This window comes from Megalops cyprinoides, chromosome 14 (assembly GCF_013368585.1).
Source record: "Megalops cyprinoides isolate fMegCyp1 chromosome 14, fMegCyp1.pri, whole genome shotgun sequence".
Lineage (NCBI taxonomy): Eukaryota > Metazoa > Chordata > Actinopteri > Elopiformes > Megalopidae > Megalops > Megalops cyprinoides.
Window position 1 is genome coordinate 4355326 of NC_050596.1, and position 16080 is coordinate 4371405.

At 45.8% G+C, this 16080-nt stretch overlaps 1 protein-coding gene across 4 annotated transcripts in view; it reads left to right on the forward strand.

Moving 5' to 3' along the window:
* Positions 1–16080, forward strand: part of LOC118788827 (guanine nucleotide exchange factor DBS-like) — a 68586-nt gene that overhangs the window by 41027 nt on the left and 11479 nt on the right. For all 4 annotated transcript variants that reach the window (XM_036544937.1, XM_036544936.1, XM_036544938.1 and 1 more), the window contains exons 5-17: positions 5639–5758; positions 6571–6687; positions 6950–7099; positions 7366–7490; positions 8899–9013; positions 9361–9480; positions 11367–11558; positions 12621–12815; positions 13398–13554; positions 13898–13962; positions 14110–14186; positions 14871–14937; positions 15868–15983. In XM_036544937.1, coding sequence (XP_036400830.1) covers positions 5639–5758; positions 6571–6687; positions 6950–7099; positions 7366–7490; positions 8899–9013; positions 9361–9480; positions 11367–11558; positions 12621–12815; positions 13398–13554; positions 13898–13962; positions 14110–14186; positions 14871–14937; positions 15868–15983 — 1616 coding nt within the window. The remainder of the gene's footprint in view (positions 1–5638; positions 5759–6570; positions 6688–6949; positions 7100–7365; positions 7491–8898; positions 9014–9360; positions 9481–11366; positions 11559–12620; positions 12816–13397; positions 13555–13897; positions 13963–14109; positions 14187–14870; positions 14938–15867; positions 15984–16080) is intronic.

Here is a 16080-nt window from a genome sequence, read left to right on the forward strand (position 1 = left end):
GAGGCACATCACACTGTGTCTGTGTGTGTGCTGCAGAGTGTATTGCATGCTATAAGTGTGTTAGCAGAAAGGTGTTGACAGAAATGAAGGGATGGTTTTCAAGATTTACAAATGAAGGTATGTGTGGAAGAAGTTAAATATGGTCACATAGGGGTCGTGTATGTTTATGTATTCACATAAAGGTTGTGGCAGCTTTTCTCAGTAGGTTGAGGCTGATGGGATACCAAGGCAGCTGGGTTGATTCAGAGAGTAAAATAATCACGCTGAGAAAAGAACCGGCCATTGGCCTGCTTTCCAGTTCATCTCATATCTCAGGGATTGTAGCAAAAGATGCATGTCTCTGCAGCATCAGCTCTGTCATTGCCACATTGGATATTGTCACATTTATGTAATTATCTCGCCATAGATTAATATATTTTACATGACTGGAAGCCCTGTTCCTTTCCAAAGCTTGTCGTAGTACGAGTATGAATTTATGGTGCAATGGCAGAGATCCCTCTGGCCGTCAGAAAGCTGTGATTCAAGCCTTCGGTGGATTGTCACAACAACACTGCCACAGCAACAAGTGACTGATTTTAATCAGTTTTACAAGCTGTAATTTCAGCCTCACAAGACTGCACATGTATGCCTTATAACCAGAACTTAGTATGCTCTGTTGATGTGGTCTCCACTGTAAGCATCAGCGTCAGAAACTGAAAAGGCCTTATAATTTAACCCACGCCCTGCCCAACGCTGTCGGAACTGCTGCCCAAAAATGGATGCTTTGGGGGGCAGATGAAAGAGCTCTGCCATGCAGGGGCTGGGGAGAGAGATGGGGAGAGAGCTGTAGTGTGTGCCGTTTGAGCGCCGGTGCCAGCCGGTCCAAAGCTGCTGCAGAACAGTGTTTCTGTTTTCCTCTCGACGGTGTGATTCTATTAAGCAGCCCACTGACCTACTTCCACATGAGCGTGCCGTCCTTTCATTCAGAGCCAAATTATCCCACTTGCTGAGTGAAATGGATTCCTCTCTCACCACCCAGAGCTGCCAGCATTTGGGGGATCATTGTCATTCCCCACGTCTCTTCCTCCCCTCTTTCACTCCCTCTTGCCTCCTCTCCTTCTGTCTCTCTCTCTCTCTCTCTCTCTCTCTCTCTCTCACTCGTGTTCTGCCACACGCTGATGCTCCTCTCTCTCGTGTCCATGTCCATTGCCTCCTCTGCCCTCATCTCACATCCCTGTTCTGTATTTCTCTTTAGCCTTTTCTCCCTCTGGGAATTTTCTCTCTTTCTCCTTCCTCCTGTCTTATAATGCTCTCTCTATATTTCTCTCTCTCTCTCTCTCTCTCTCTCACACACACACACACACACACACACACACACACACACACACACATACACACACACACACACTGTCTCTCTGTGAATTAGGGATGTGGAGTGCTTGTCAGAACTGCAGCTGTAGGGAATAGGGTGTCAGATGTTTGTCTTGTGTGAGAAGGAGTGGGAGGAGAGAGCAGACTACTCATCACTGCACAAAATGGTAACCTGGCCCAGATTGGAATTTAATTATGCATTAATAACAATTACGAATTACTAAGCCCCTGTTATTCTGATTCTATTAGAACAGAGTGCGTGGGCTGCTAGCAAAGCTTTCAGCACCACTAACCTGTGGACAGTTCCTACTCAAGACATTGAAAATGCACATAAGAGCATTCAAGATATGCTACTACAGTCCACTCCTGCCTGTGGACATTAGAGTTAAAGCTCTCCCTTTAAAGTTTTGTCTGTCCCAGGGAAGGCTGTTTAGGGACATTGCAAGACAGTGCTCCATCCTTACAGTTTACTGTTTTACTCAATACTTGCTGTCAAAGATGCGGAGTCAGGGAAGCAGAAATGATGTGGCATTTTTGGTTTGTTTGTTTTATCAGTGATTTTCACCTGACAGCTTCAGTTTTTGTCAAAAATCCAATAATGTTTCCTTGCAGAGCTGCACATCAAGAGGGTGCTGAGGTTAAGCTTTAAGGAACCACTGTGCTTGCAGCTGGCACATTGCCATTGACTGGTGAACAGAATGGGAGTTATTTTAAATTGTGGGTGGGGGTTTAAGGTTAGAAACACTTTTTCCTCTGAATGGGATCTGACTCGTTTCTGCGTTTTACTTTTGAAGTCACATGCTCAGTAAAACCGGCTGGAACCGAATGGCTGACCGGTCTGGTGGTTTATTTGCTGGCATTTGACACTCGTCCTCTCTCTCTCCTGATAGTAACTCTGTGGGGAAGGTTATACCGTGGTCACTGGCTATGGACCAATGAGCAGGGCGGTCAAACACACTGCAGCCCCAGATGGATAGAAGCTCTGTAAACACTCTCTGGAAGGGCGATCCAGCGCCCGAGGAGGCTGAGGCTGTAGGCTGAAGGGCAGGGGGAAATTCGGGGTTCATTTCAATCAGACAGATCTCTGTTCCTTCCGCAAGGGGATGGGGAACGGGAGGCAGGGACTGGGGGTGGATGAGGGTGTGCCAGCATCTTTGTGGTAGGCCCCAGAAGCCATATCCTTGGCTTCATTTCCCTGCCAGTGCCACCAGTCTACCAGAGTTGTTATTATAGCTTTGTGCATAATGTCACATGTTTGCTCTTTGCTGCATTTGGTGAGTCAATTGATTTATGGTTTACAGATAAATATGGATTTATAAAAGTAGTGGTAGTTACATTAAATGGAGTCATTTAATGATGCCAACCATAGTTGGGATTACACATTCCCAATTGGGAAGCTGGTGCTTATTCTGAGCCCTTTGTTTGTGTGTCTGTGCCGCATTTTCTTAATTAATTAATTCAGCCGAAGTGCGCGGGTGATTTCTGTGTTTTCTCAGCTGTGCGGGGACAGGTGGATCAGGCCTCTGCCGCTAATTAGCAGGGTGTCGTATCAGCACAGAACCAGCGTGGTATCAGCTGGTCCCCTGGGGGGGCAGATCTATGGGAGTCTCGCCCGCGCAGGCCGCCGAAACATCAGCAAATCCCGTCGATCAGGACTGCGGTGGAACAGACATTCCTCTCTCCCAATATTCCGATGATCATCAACAAAAGATATAGCCGTCATAGTGTTATAGCCCCCACCCAAATCGGCGTGATCTATGTTTCTAAGAGGGAAAGCCAAGGACTGAATAAAAATGACAGGGTGAGCTGGGAATAAGGGGGACAGCAGTGTCCCACTGTCAGGGAATGTCCAACAGACATTACACGGATGCCATCACCCCTACCACCTGCTCACTGCGCTGGGGTGGCATGGCCATCCGGATCAAACGGGATTGGTCGTTGTCATGTAAATTTTCACTCAGGGCAAGGGGGCAGGTTTTCAGGGGTTTGCCATCTAGGAGTGAAATATATGCATTAATTAATTTAGTTAATGAGATGGAGTATCACGCTCATGAGGCCGAGCTCTGCATGCCTTTTAATGCTGACACCAGCATCCTCCCTGAAATCTATATGGAGACCCGGTCATTCTTGCTCTCACCGGGCTTTCAGGCCTTAATGAGGGAATCCATCATCGGAGCAATTCCATCCACCATTGTCCTCTAAACTGGAATCCTCTCAGTCTGTTTTGGGGTATATGAACTTCTAAAGATAAATTGTTCGATAAATAAACAAAATTGTACAATACATGTGATATCATTTTATATGGCTTATGTGTGTAATATGTATCTATTATATGTGTATATCTACATAGTAGATACGTACAATTTTGTACAAATATATAGATTCTCATATAATGTACACAACTGTACATACATGAATATTGAAATATTTGATTGTCCTACTTGTAACCATTTTTTGAATGAACTGGAATAGATCTGGTTACTTTTATTATGAATAAGAATAATTTAGGCCAATTACTAAAATAAAATATATATTAAAATGTTAAAGGAATAATTTAACAGATCTACATCCAGCCGAATTCAGCGTGTTCTCTCAAACCACACAGACACAGGGACGTGTCAAAATTTGCTAATTAACACATTAATTAACTAGTCTGCAGGCCCCTTTCAGTTTTTAAATCATCTCCAAAGAGACAGAAACTGCACACCTCCTTCATATTTTCCAGGGGAAATTCCTGAAATGTTGATTTGGTCATGTGGGAATACACAGTGTCCTAGATAGAGGATGGTGCTGACTCAGTGTGAGGGGTATTTTTTTACCAGCTACACATTGTACTTCTGCATTTAACAGAAAATTATGGTACAGCATATTCTTCAAAGGATAGATATGATTGATTTGTTAATAACCTCAAGGCACTATTAATGCTGATCTGAAGATGGGGTAGATTAATTCGGTGTAGACAAACAAAAATACATACAAACACATTTTTAAAACATTTTTTAAAGAACTGTGTTAAATGTCTTTAATTTACCTTTCAATTTTCTTAAATTTAAACAGCTTTACCATTTTTTTTTCAAAACCTCTGTGGGCTGGCACCATATATATATTTTTGGCCATGTTTTCAGCATCTGGGTATCTGAATTAGCAGCAGGTCTCTTTCCTCTAAAGGCCTCCCAACGGGCCTCTCTGAGCGCTCCTGACCACACATCACTCACCGCCTGCCCATCTCTCGTGTGGGCATGGTGTCTGACAAACACGATGAGCCCTCACTCTGATGGATGGCCTCCTGTGCCCCAGAGGCCTCTGTTTGCTCAGCAGAGGAGCCAGGAGCAGGGGAAAGAGAGCCTCCACGCTTATGAGTATTGATTAGACAAATAATGTTGAATCAAATGGCCAACTTAATCACATATCTGTGTCGAGACTGGTTTACTCTTGTGTTTGACTTTGCGTTATATAAGGTGACCTGACATCTGGGCATTTACTGAAAGAGTGTAAAAGTCAATTATCATCATGGATGGCACTAAAGGATTATATGGCTAACCAGCTATTTTTTGTTCAAGATTTATTTTTCTGTGGATACTGTAGAGTGATAGATAGAAGAGCAACTTGTAAATAAAGTCAACTGTCAGAATGCATTCAAGACCTATGTGGCAATGTTGAATTTAATTAAATCAAAATCTTTGATTACAAAATTTAAAAATCAGATATAGTTGTAAATGACATAAACTGCCATGATTTGAGAACATCAATGAGCTGTTCTGTGTGTGTATCCATTTTGAAAGATTCATGGATATTTACGTGAATCAAATCACGCTGTTGACCCAAGCATGTACTAACTCTTTGTCTGCAGGGGATAGTGGGAAGTTTCAGGAGGCTGCTTAGAATTCTGTTTGATATTATTGTGTATGTTAGGTTTGAGTGCTGATGTTGATGGCCTGATGGCTCTGTTAAGGTTAATGTGTGGTATGAAATACATTTGTCACAGCCATGCTCTGGGCATCCTTTGTCCTTCACGCCTCACACTGTGATAGAAGAGTGACACGTGCTAAATGAGACTGTGATTGGAGCAAATTTTGCAGGGAACAGCTCTGATTGAACAGTGCTGAACTAGTCATTCATGTCCCTGTATACTTATGTGAGGGGTTTACATCCAGGAATCACTTTGTGTTGCCGTCCACTTAACACACCACAGGGTTGCTTAGGTGGTTGTGTCTGTCCATGCTAAGTCATGGTTGGTTGTGTCTGCAGGTGGCAATGTTCTGATTGGCTGTTTCTGTGTGTTGGGCAGGGCTCATTCCCAGGGAATCTGCAGCTGGTTCTGGTGCTGCGCCCCACCACGCTGCTCCAGCGGACTCTGTCGGACATCTTCTTCAAGTTCAACAGGGATGAATTTAAAATGAAGGTGCCGGTAAGTTGCTTCCGAGGCTACGTCATTGGTTGTGCCCTGTCACTCAGAGAAATGGAAAAACCCCCTCAAATCTGTGGGCAACAGACTTCATATCTTTCTTTGTCAGAGCATGACAAAGGAAACTTCCTTCTTATGTTTTTTTTTCAGAAGGATATGGAAACGAACAAATAAATAAACACGTCTCAAGAAAAAAGTCAAATTGACCATACAAAGAAAACATGTTATAGGAATGCAGATATATCATGTAATTTTATACAGTATATGTTCCTCCCATGTTGTTCTTACATGGTTAACTGGAGAAATTAACATTCCCAAATTCCTAATGATAGTCTTCAGTGTTGCTGTGCATTCATCCAGTTAATGGCTGAAATTCATCTCTATTAGAAGAGAGGATCATTTGCATTATTTATTTCTGTAGACGATGCCCTTATTCCAGGCAAACCAGACAGCCTTTTTATCTGTTTCAGCATCTGGATTTTTACTGAGGCAATTACCGCTAAGTACCCTCCGCAGGGGTGGAGTGGCATTGCCCCACCTGTGAGTTCCTTGCCCCACACTTAAAAACTCCTGCAGCACATTTCAGACAGATGCACAGAGTCTAGATGTATATCTGCCTGGCAGGTCAGTGCTGATTCTGGAACACAGTGTTCTGAGACAGCTGCAGATGTGAGGGAGAGCTGTGAGGGTTGACAGAATGGCAGCTTGCCGGCTTGCTGTGATGTCACATTACGTAGGCGCTGTGTTAAGTCTGGCCAATGTTTTTCACCTGTGCTGCTCGCTCAATCCCCCCCGCCCCTCCCGACCACCCCCAGGTGATAATGCTGAGCTCCGTCACGGAGCTCCACAGCTACATCGACAGGACCCAGCTGACCCAGGAGCTGGGCGGAACGCAGGAGTACTGCCACGAGAAGTGGATCTCACACCGCACTGTGAGTACCAGCAGAACCAGGCCGGAGCCCGACAAAACTGCACATGTTCATAACAGCAGGTTCTGTGAGAGGGCAGAAGGGAACTTCCTTCTATTTAATTACACAGGCAGTATATAAGTAAGTAAGTAAGTAAGTAGTATGTTAGGTAATATTAGGGTGTGTAGAGACAAAGAAGAAGAAATTAGTCCTTTTATTGATATGGATCTGTTTCCATTTCATTAAACACATACACCTATTTGAAATGTATATGTGTTGTTTACAGGCTATTGAAGGCTTTGCTCTCATGGTAAAGAAGACTGCACAAACTCTTCAGTCCTTTGGGACAGAGCTGGCTGAAACAGAGCTCCCCAACGATGTCCAGGCCACCACCAACCTTCTGGGAATTCATATGGAGAAGAGGGACAAGATGAAGGTGCATGAACACACACTGACACAGTATGGATTCTGCAGAACTGACAGTGACACTGTTCTTAGTCTAGCTTCCTCCAGCCACTCACACTGTCACAGAGACAAATCAGCACTGATGCACTCTGGATTCTGCAGAGCTGACAGTGACAGTGTACTGTCTGCATGTTTCCCTCTCTCATTCTCCCTCTCCCTCTCTCTAATTCTCTCTCTCTCTCTCTCTCTCTCTCTCTCTCTCTCTTTCTCTCTCTTTCTTTCCCTCTCTCTCTTCAGGAGGATCTTAGAATAGCCCTGAACCAGGGGCACCGGCTCCTGGAGAGCATCAATGAGCCACTGGTGAAGGACCCGGACTATACCATGAACCAGGATGAGCTGGAGAACCTGGCCACCGTACAGAGGTGACGCTGCTGTGAACAGCACTTAGAACGCTGTCAGGATGAGAGTTCTGGCTTTCCACAGCTACATAAGACAAGGCTTGGATTACTTCACCTGAATACCTCCAGTCCAGTTTCATGGCTATGTAATATCCAAAAACATTACCACTTAATTTATGATTATTTACATTAGCTAGTGTAAGCTAATGGGTGGAGGGTGTACTAACACGCCAGCAGAACAGAACAGCACAAGGCACAGGCACGTAGCCTTTAGGCCTAACTCTAATGCAGCCACTGCCTTTGTGCAAACTTTTCTTGCCGCGTTTGCAGTCATTTTTGTTGACTCCCGAAACCAAAGGTCCATCCTATCTCTCAGGGCCATGACTGTGATGAGACTTGGCGCTGTTGCATGCTGTTAGGAGCCCAATGTCGGACACGGCCGCCGATGCCCGCTCCATCCCTCAGAGATGGCAGCCGGGGCGATTTAGGGTGGCAGGCATCACATCAGCAGGATGAGATTGTGGGAACGAGCAAACGGGCAAAACGGCAAAGGGTTTCATAACACAGAGAGTGCCGCTGGATGGCTTATATAACCACCTGCTCACTGGCGCCAGAGAGGAAGACATTACCCTTTCTTGGCTGAGTTAACCTTTGACCCCATCACTTTCTCATGCGCTACAGGATGAAACTGGAGCCCAAAAGCACCCGTCCTGTTATTCTTCTTTATAAATGCCAGAGCCTCTTCCTTGTTTCACTCTGTGATGGAGGGTTTCATTTCACAGAGACAGTTTTGGAGGGGGACAAAAACTCTGCAAGCATAGATTTGGGCCCCCCGCAGCCACAGAGACAGAATTGTCACGTTTACCTGTGAGTCTGCCGAGGGCCAGCAGGTGTGGCCTGAGATGTTTACCTGTCTCGTAAAGCATTAAGTTACAGAAACCAGGAATAGTCTCCACACAACAGCAAGGGTGGAGTTTCGAGGTGTAGGATGTCCATCAGTTTGCTGAGATGGGTATCAGTAGTAGGTAGTCACATGTTGCATCACTGCACGCTTAGTGTTTGATCAATGGAAAACAATGCACAAGAATTGATCTCCCAGCTCCGTTTCTGGGTTGCTGAAAAATGCATGCTCTCCACAGCCCTCTTCTATGGTTTAGTGATTGAACTCCATGTAAACTGCATGCATGAAGCAAGCATGGTGGTGTAAAATAACAAAAATACAAAACTACCATATGTGGTGAAACATATAATTCTAGTTATGTGTTTTGAAAATAAAGACTCTATGTTCCATCCTGCCTCTTCCATTGAGATCCAGTCTGCTAAAAACAGTCTCCCTACCATCCTCTCATTCTCTCTCTTGTTCCCTTTCTTTTCCTTCATTGCCCTCGTATCTCTCTCTCCCTCCCCCTTCCTCCCTTGGTGGTGTCCACAGGCTGCTGTCACAGCTGGATGAGACAGAGACAGCGTTTGATGAATTCTGGGAGCGGCACCAGACTAAGCTAGAGCAGTGCTTGCAGCTGCGTCACTTTGAGCACACCTTCCGGGAGGTGAGTGTGTGGGGGGTACGGACAGACAGACACTCAGCAACATGGGGAGCTATAGGGGTGGAAGAGCTGCAGTGGTTTTACTTCCTCTCAGTGGGAGAACATCCTTGTATGTGGTGTTTATGTGAGTGTGTGTTTGTTTACGTGTATGTGTGTGAGTGAAAGTGTTAAATGTGTAGGCCTGCACTCACGTGTATGTGTATGTGATGACGTGTGTGTGTGTGAGTGTGTGTGAGTATGTGATGACGTGTGTGCGTTTGTGTGTTTGTGTGTGTGTGTGTGTGTGTGTGTGTGTGTGCATTCAAGGTCACACGCCTGTACTCAGTTCACCTGTCACGTTGCTCTTCCAGGTGAGGGCTCAGCTGGACCTGGCTGCTGAGCGCCTGTCAGTCTTCTCTGAGGTGGGCATCAACCCTGCCCATGCCGAGCACATCCTGAGAGACCTGATGTATCATGAGGAGAGGACCTGCGTAAGAGCCCACCCTTCACAAACATTCATTGGCTCTGAATGATGTCACTGCACTATGACACAATACTGACATCTCGACGTGGTTACACCAGGTCACCAGCCATACTCCTTTGCCAGTGCATTTGGCATATTTCAGTTATGATCCTTTTTATGGTACATATTACTACATACAGTGGGTCTTCAGAAAAGTTTTCATTGAGTGCTGAAATATTAAAGTTTTTATTGTTCTGTGATTCGTATCTGTAGTCCAGTCAAACCTGATGATTTCTCACCAGTCTGTCAGATAACAATATCGCTCTCAGCAAGGCACACACAGTGATTGACATACTAACGGTGCCATAGTGACATGTCCTGATTCTGCATTCACAGGATGGGCGGGGAGTAAGGGCTCCCCCTACAGGACGCATTCCCCTCTTCTACTGACAGCATTAGCAAGGCTTAACACTTCAGATTATTCCTGTTTGCATAAACACTGCAGTCCATCTGGAGAGGCACATGTTTCTTTTTGCTAACCAGAGACCTGGACGTGTCAGAGATGGATACCCTTTGAACTCACTTCCCATTTGTGCAGCTGGTGTTGACAGTGAAAGAGGTCAAGAGAGGTCACATGTAATAGGACTCATGGGAAGGCTGTCACCACTCTTTCATTAAACACCAGACAAGCTGGGAGAGAAGAGCATCATACGGGGCTTTCAGGAAGGATATACACATATATATATATATATATATATATATATATATATATATATATATATATATACAGAGAGAGAGAGAGAGAAATTGTATAGTTGACCAATTTTACATCCAATTTTACATCCTTCATTTATGGTACATTTGTGCCTAATAATGGGTGGAATGCACATGTGTTGCTGTATTTGTGCTTGGAATCCATTAAATTGGAATTAATAGTGAACCTGCCTGCAGAGACAGCCTTTGATTCAGATCCTCTCCATTAACAGTCTGCTGCGGTGTCATTGAAATGAGAGGGACTGCAGTAGCTGGAAGGGGAGAGAGAGTGGGAGGGTAAGAGAGGGGTAGGGGAAGAGAGGAAGGGAGGGCTAGAGAGAGGTAGAGGGAGAGAGAGAGGAAGAGAGGGAGGAGGATGTGGGAGGGAGAGTGAGAGCAAGAGACAGAGAGAGAGTGAGAGAAGAGGGCAAGGGGGGGAGAGGGAATGAGGGTTAGAGAGGGGTAGAGGGAGACAGAGGGAGAGGAGGGAAAAGGAAGAGGAGAGATGGTGAGAGAGGGAAAGCGAGAGAGGAGGGTGAGGGAGGGAGAGAGACTTGCTCAGACTGCTAGATGGCTCTGCAGCTATAGCGTCAGTTCCTGTCCAATCAGAAATAAAGGGGGGGGGGATGCTCTGCACTGGACTCTCAGGTGTTTTTTTTTATATATAACAGCATTTGCTATTGTAAGACATCTCAGCTGTAAACATATTAATGTTAATAAACAATATACAATATTTTCTAACATAAATGAATGTCACTTTAAAATAATTAATTTTGAGTTTCAGTGTTTTTAAATAAAATATCACGGAACAAAATGTCAATGCATCATGTGTAATTCAGTAAAATGTGAGAATTGGTCAGGGATTTGAATACTTTTGCAAGACACTCTATAAGGGAACACGATTAAATGGACTCCTCCCATTACTGAAATTAAATTAGCAAAAATGTCACTGTTACAATAATGACATAATATTGCTGAATTCATTTGAATGGCTGGCACCTCGTAAGCAGCTTGCTCATGGGTGCAGTTGTCCCACGTGAAAGCTGATACCCTTCTGGTTTGATGTTTTTAGAAGATATTGCTGTGCATTATCCAGTTTGTTGCCTGTGATGCTTTAAAGAGATGGGGTGGCTGAGGTGTGTGTTCTCCCTGCTCGACCAGGACGTCCTGGACCGGGCCCAGGCGCTGGCCTGCGAGGGCGACCGCCTCATCGAGAGTGCCCACTATGCCGTGGACTCCATCCTGCCCAAGTGCAGCGAGCTGCGCGCCGCCAGTGAGGACCTGACGGCCGCCATGAAGGCCAGGAAGGCACACCTGCTCAAGGCCATGGAGCTGCAGCAGAGTCTGGAGAAGGTGACCACGCCCACTGCCCACGCAAGGCCCGCACACTTCCAGTACACACACACACACACACACACACACTCACGTACTCACATTCAATCACTCACGCACACACACACACACACACACTCACACATGCACACACACATAATCACAGAGACATGCAGACACACAGAGACACACACAAGTGCACATACTGTCTCACATATACTCACACACACACACACACACACACACACACACACACGCACACACACCCTTACTACTCACATTCACTCACACACACACACACACACACACTCACGTACTCACATTCAATCACTCACGCACACACACACACACACACACACACACACTCACACATGCACACACACATAATCACAGAGACATGCAGACACACAGAGACACACACAAGTGCACATACTGTCTGTCATGTGCTGCTTGCGTCTTAACAGTCAGTGAAACTGCTGGGGAATCAATCCCTGACATTGATTGCTACTGAGCAGCAGGGGTAAGTGATGTGTGATTTACAACACTGGCTACAAACACTATCCATTCACTCTCAGCCATTCTGCTCGCCATTCACTCAGTTATGAATATTAATATCGTCTGTGTTTAAATTTAACCCTCATGTATGATTCATGCCTGATGGAACTGTCTCTGGGAAACCTTCCTTCACACACTCCATTTTGTCTGGAACAGATTGCTCTTGAGCCACACAGAGCGGAACCAGTATCTCTGTGCTTGATCTTCAAAAGGCAGCAACAGTGCTTTTCAGCCTCTGTTTTGGTGCAATGATTGTCAAGTTACATAAGCTATAAGCTACAAAAGACACCGAAACTTTAAACAGTAGAAATAGTCAGAGTGTGTAAAACATCCTTGTTAATGGCGACTGGGTATTGGTCTATTACAGTCACAGATAGTAAGGTGCCTCCTTTGGAAAATATCTCGAGTATAAAAGGAACCACGAATGAGACAGACCATAGAAGGGGGATATCCTCTGTAGATGATTGCCTGTTTCACTCAGTTTTCAGGCCCTCAGCCATGATGTTCTGATGCCTCTCATCTCCCCAGGCTGCTAAGTGGTGTGAGGATGGCATCTACCTGCTGGCGTCCCAACCTGTGGACAAGTGCCAATCACAGGAGGGGGCGGAGTCTGCCCTGCAGGAAATAGAACGCTACCTGGAGACAGCTGGGCAGCACAACAAGCTAACGGACCTCAACTCCATCTGGAGGGAGTACGACTCCGTGCTCAATGCCGAGTTTAGGGTGAGGCTCGCGTCAGAAGAGGGAGTCAATGAGTGGGGGAGGGAGGGAAAGGAAGGGAACGAGACAAAGAGGGGTAGAGAGAGTTGACTCGTCAGGGAACTGGCGCTGTATGAGGACAACAGTGTGGTGTAGTACGGCAGCTGTGTGTGTCGTAGTAAGGAGCAGGGCTCATAATCCACAGGCTGCTGGTCCCATTTTGCGCTGCTGTTGTACTCTTCAGCAGGTTACTTACTTATACAAATGGATAGCAAGAAAGAATTGTAACCTATGTACGTTGCTCTGGATAAGAGCATCTTCTAAATGACAATCATGTAATGTAACTATATAAGATAATGTTCACATATAGTACCACTTCCCTGGTCAGTCTGTTTAGTTCTCCCATCTTTTGAGCTACATTGCATATGTGCTGAAATGTGTTCTCCATAATTCCATGGTGTTGGTAAGTTATTTGGAGAGGGGATAGTTTCCCAGCATAGGGAGAGTGTAGGTGTTGCATTTCGGTCTGTTCTGCATTATTGGGCTCTGGGGTGTGTAGCGCTATGACTAGCTGACCCCAAGGTGTGTCCTCATTGGCCGCGGCAGGAGCATGTGGAGAGGGTGTTCCAGAAGCAGGTGTCCATGCAAGAGATGTTCGAGAAGCGCAGGGTCAGCCTGAAGAAGTTGGCGGCCAAGCAGACCCGACCTGTCCAGCCCGTGGCCCCCCGGCCTGAGGCCATCAAGTCACCCCTGTCATCCCCCGGTGAGCCCCAGCCCCACCTCCTCACACTGCAGTGCCGCAGACTGCAAACCTCCACAGCGGTGATGTCACCCACTTCCTCTGACCAGCCTCACACTGGCGATTCACTTTGACGTGGTGTTTGTTTCCCTCTAGTGGTAGATGCTGGTAATTGCAAGAGTTGCTGCTGCAATGACAACGCAATCGATGGCATCATCAATGACACACGCTCTCAGCTCAGAAACCATATAAACCCTGTCAGCCCATTTTAAAAAGGCTCTAGTTTAATAGATACACTCTTGTAGAAATGCTGTATTATTTCTTTGCAGACGCATAACACGCTTTTTTTTCTCCCCATTTCTTTCAGTCCACCTGGGACCAGAGAAAACATGCACCAATGGAGACTCAGTGAATGGGGTGACCTGCAGAAAAGTAAGCACAGATCCCTAACCCCTGCTCCATGCTTCTCTCGTGTCCTCATCCTTATGCCAGTGGTGCTGTGAGTCACTGGGGGGAGGTTTCATGGCTTGTGAGCCCTAGTGCTGGCCTTAACGGCAGTTCCTCTCTCTGAATCCTCAGGCCGACATCAACATCCAGAGCAGTAGCAGACATGCATCACTCTCCGAGGAAGAGGAGAACCTGGCTGTGCTGAGACGGTGAGGTCAGGGGTCAGGGGGTCAGGGGTCAGGCAGGTCAGAGTGCGATACAGCTGCTCAGCCAAAACACACACGCTAAAATACACATGTGCTTTTTTAATCATAAGTGCATGAAATGACCTGATGCGGGGAGTCCATGCTATTAGGATCCATGATTAGCTGAAGGGGTTAGGCTCCTTTCAAATCTGACATGACTGCAGCAGAAACCACTGACACCTCTATAACAGAAGATCAGGAGAAACTCCATTACATCAGGTGCACAGGTAACAAATGCTTACACACAGGCAGTCAACAATGTGCATTTACCTACATTTAACTCAGGGGCCCTCACTCATCTATGCTATTTTTTGGAGTTACAGGTAACAGATAATCTGTGGTACATAGAGAACATTTTCTAACTTTCTATGAAGGGGAAGTGGCTGGGTGCATTGTATCACATTACATGTATACATAATGAGACCCTGTGCTAGATCTAAGTTGCTGTGGACTATGTGGTGCAGTTGTTAACTCTTACTTTAACTTCTCAGTTTTCAAATGGAATGGAACTCAGGACCTGTTCGATTTGGGGTGGGGTTGTTCGATAAGTGGGCGGGGTCAGGAGGAGGACAACTGGAGTGATGGCTGATGGGAAGCTTTGTAAGTATGCATGTTCTGAGCTGTTTCTGTCACCGCCTGTGCCCTCAGACATGTGATGAACGAGCTCCTGGAGACGGAGAGGGCTTACGTAGAGGAGCTGCTCTGCGTCCTGCAGGTGTGTAGAGCCGCACTGGCCCTCCTAGCCACTAGAGGAAACCATTTCTGAACTCACGAATTCATAAAGCCTTTACCCATTCAGCAAAGTTACCCTGGTTAAAGTATGATCAAGGATTCTGAAGTAACAAGATGTCTGGCTCTATATTGCATACATTGGAAGCTATACCCCTGTTTCTGACATTGTTAAGCAATTGCACCTATAAGGTCATTAGTACTGGATCTGTCATCTCCTCAACACTATCCCCTGAGATTGCTCACTTAAATCCTAGCATCCGCTGAGCTCTTGTGTAACCAGCAGAGGGCACCACCACACTAAGCAAGAAAGCTGACAACTGCAAATTGCTTCTTGTTTTCAACAACCAGAAATAACAGCAATTCCCCAACCATACACACAGATATATATAACAGTGTCACTACTCTCCCCCCAACACAAACACACACACACACATACACACACACACACACACACACACACACACACACACACACACACACATACTGTCTCTGCTCAGAGGGGCTAAAATTTCATCTTCCTCATACTCAGGTCTGCACAAAAGTATACATTGATGAAAATCAAGCAATCTGTCAGTCCAGATATATTTCATGGCCAGTTATAAATAGCGACTGGAACTCCACCATCCTGTCATAAATAAGAATCACATGATTAGCGTCAGTGGTGTCAGTGTTGCTACCTGCCATTGAATACGTCTTTTTATAATTCACCACCTTAACACTATCCCAATATGCTGTTCCATTCAGTTACATTCTCTCCCTGTGGTAGCAGTGGTCATTGTAGTCCTGTGGTGCTTATCTGATAACGATAATCATAGAAAAACATTCCATCAGTTAAGTGCCTTTGCCACTCAGTACAGGGTAAAATACAACTGTAGGATCACACCAATCTCTGCCCCTGCCACCTGTGTTCCAGGGCTACGGGGCAGAGATGGACAACCCTGCCATGGCACACCTCATCCCCAGCACCCTGCAGAACAAGAAGGATGTCCTGTTTGGGAACATGGCAGAGATCTACCAGTTCCACAAGAGGTGAGGTCTCTCCAAGACCATATAACAATAAAGGAACCAGTTAGCTGCTCAATGATCAGAGACTGAACAGACGCCTGAAAACCCCAAAAGGCATGCC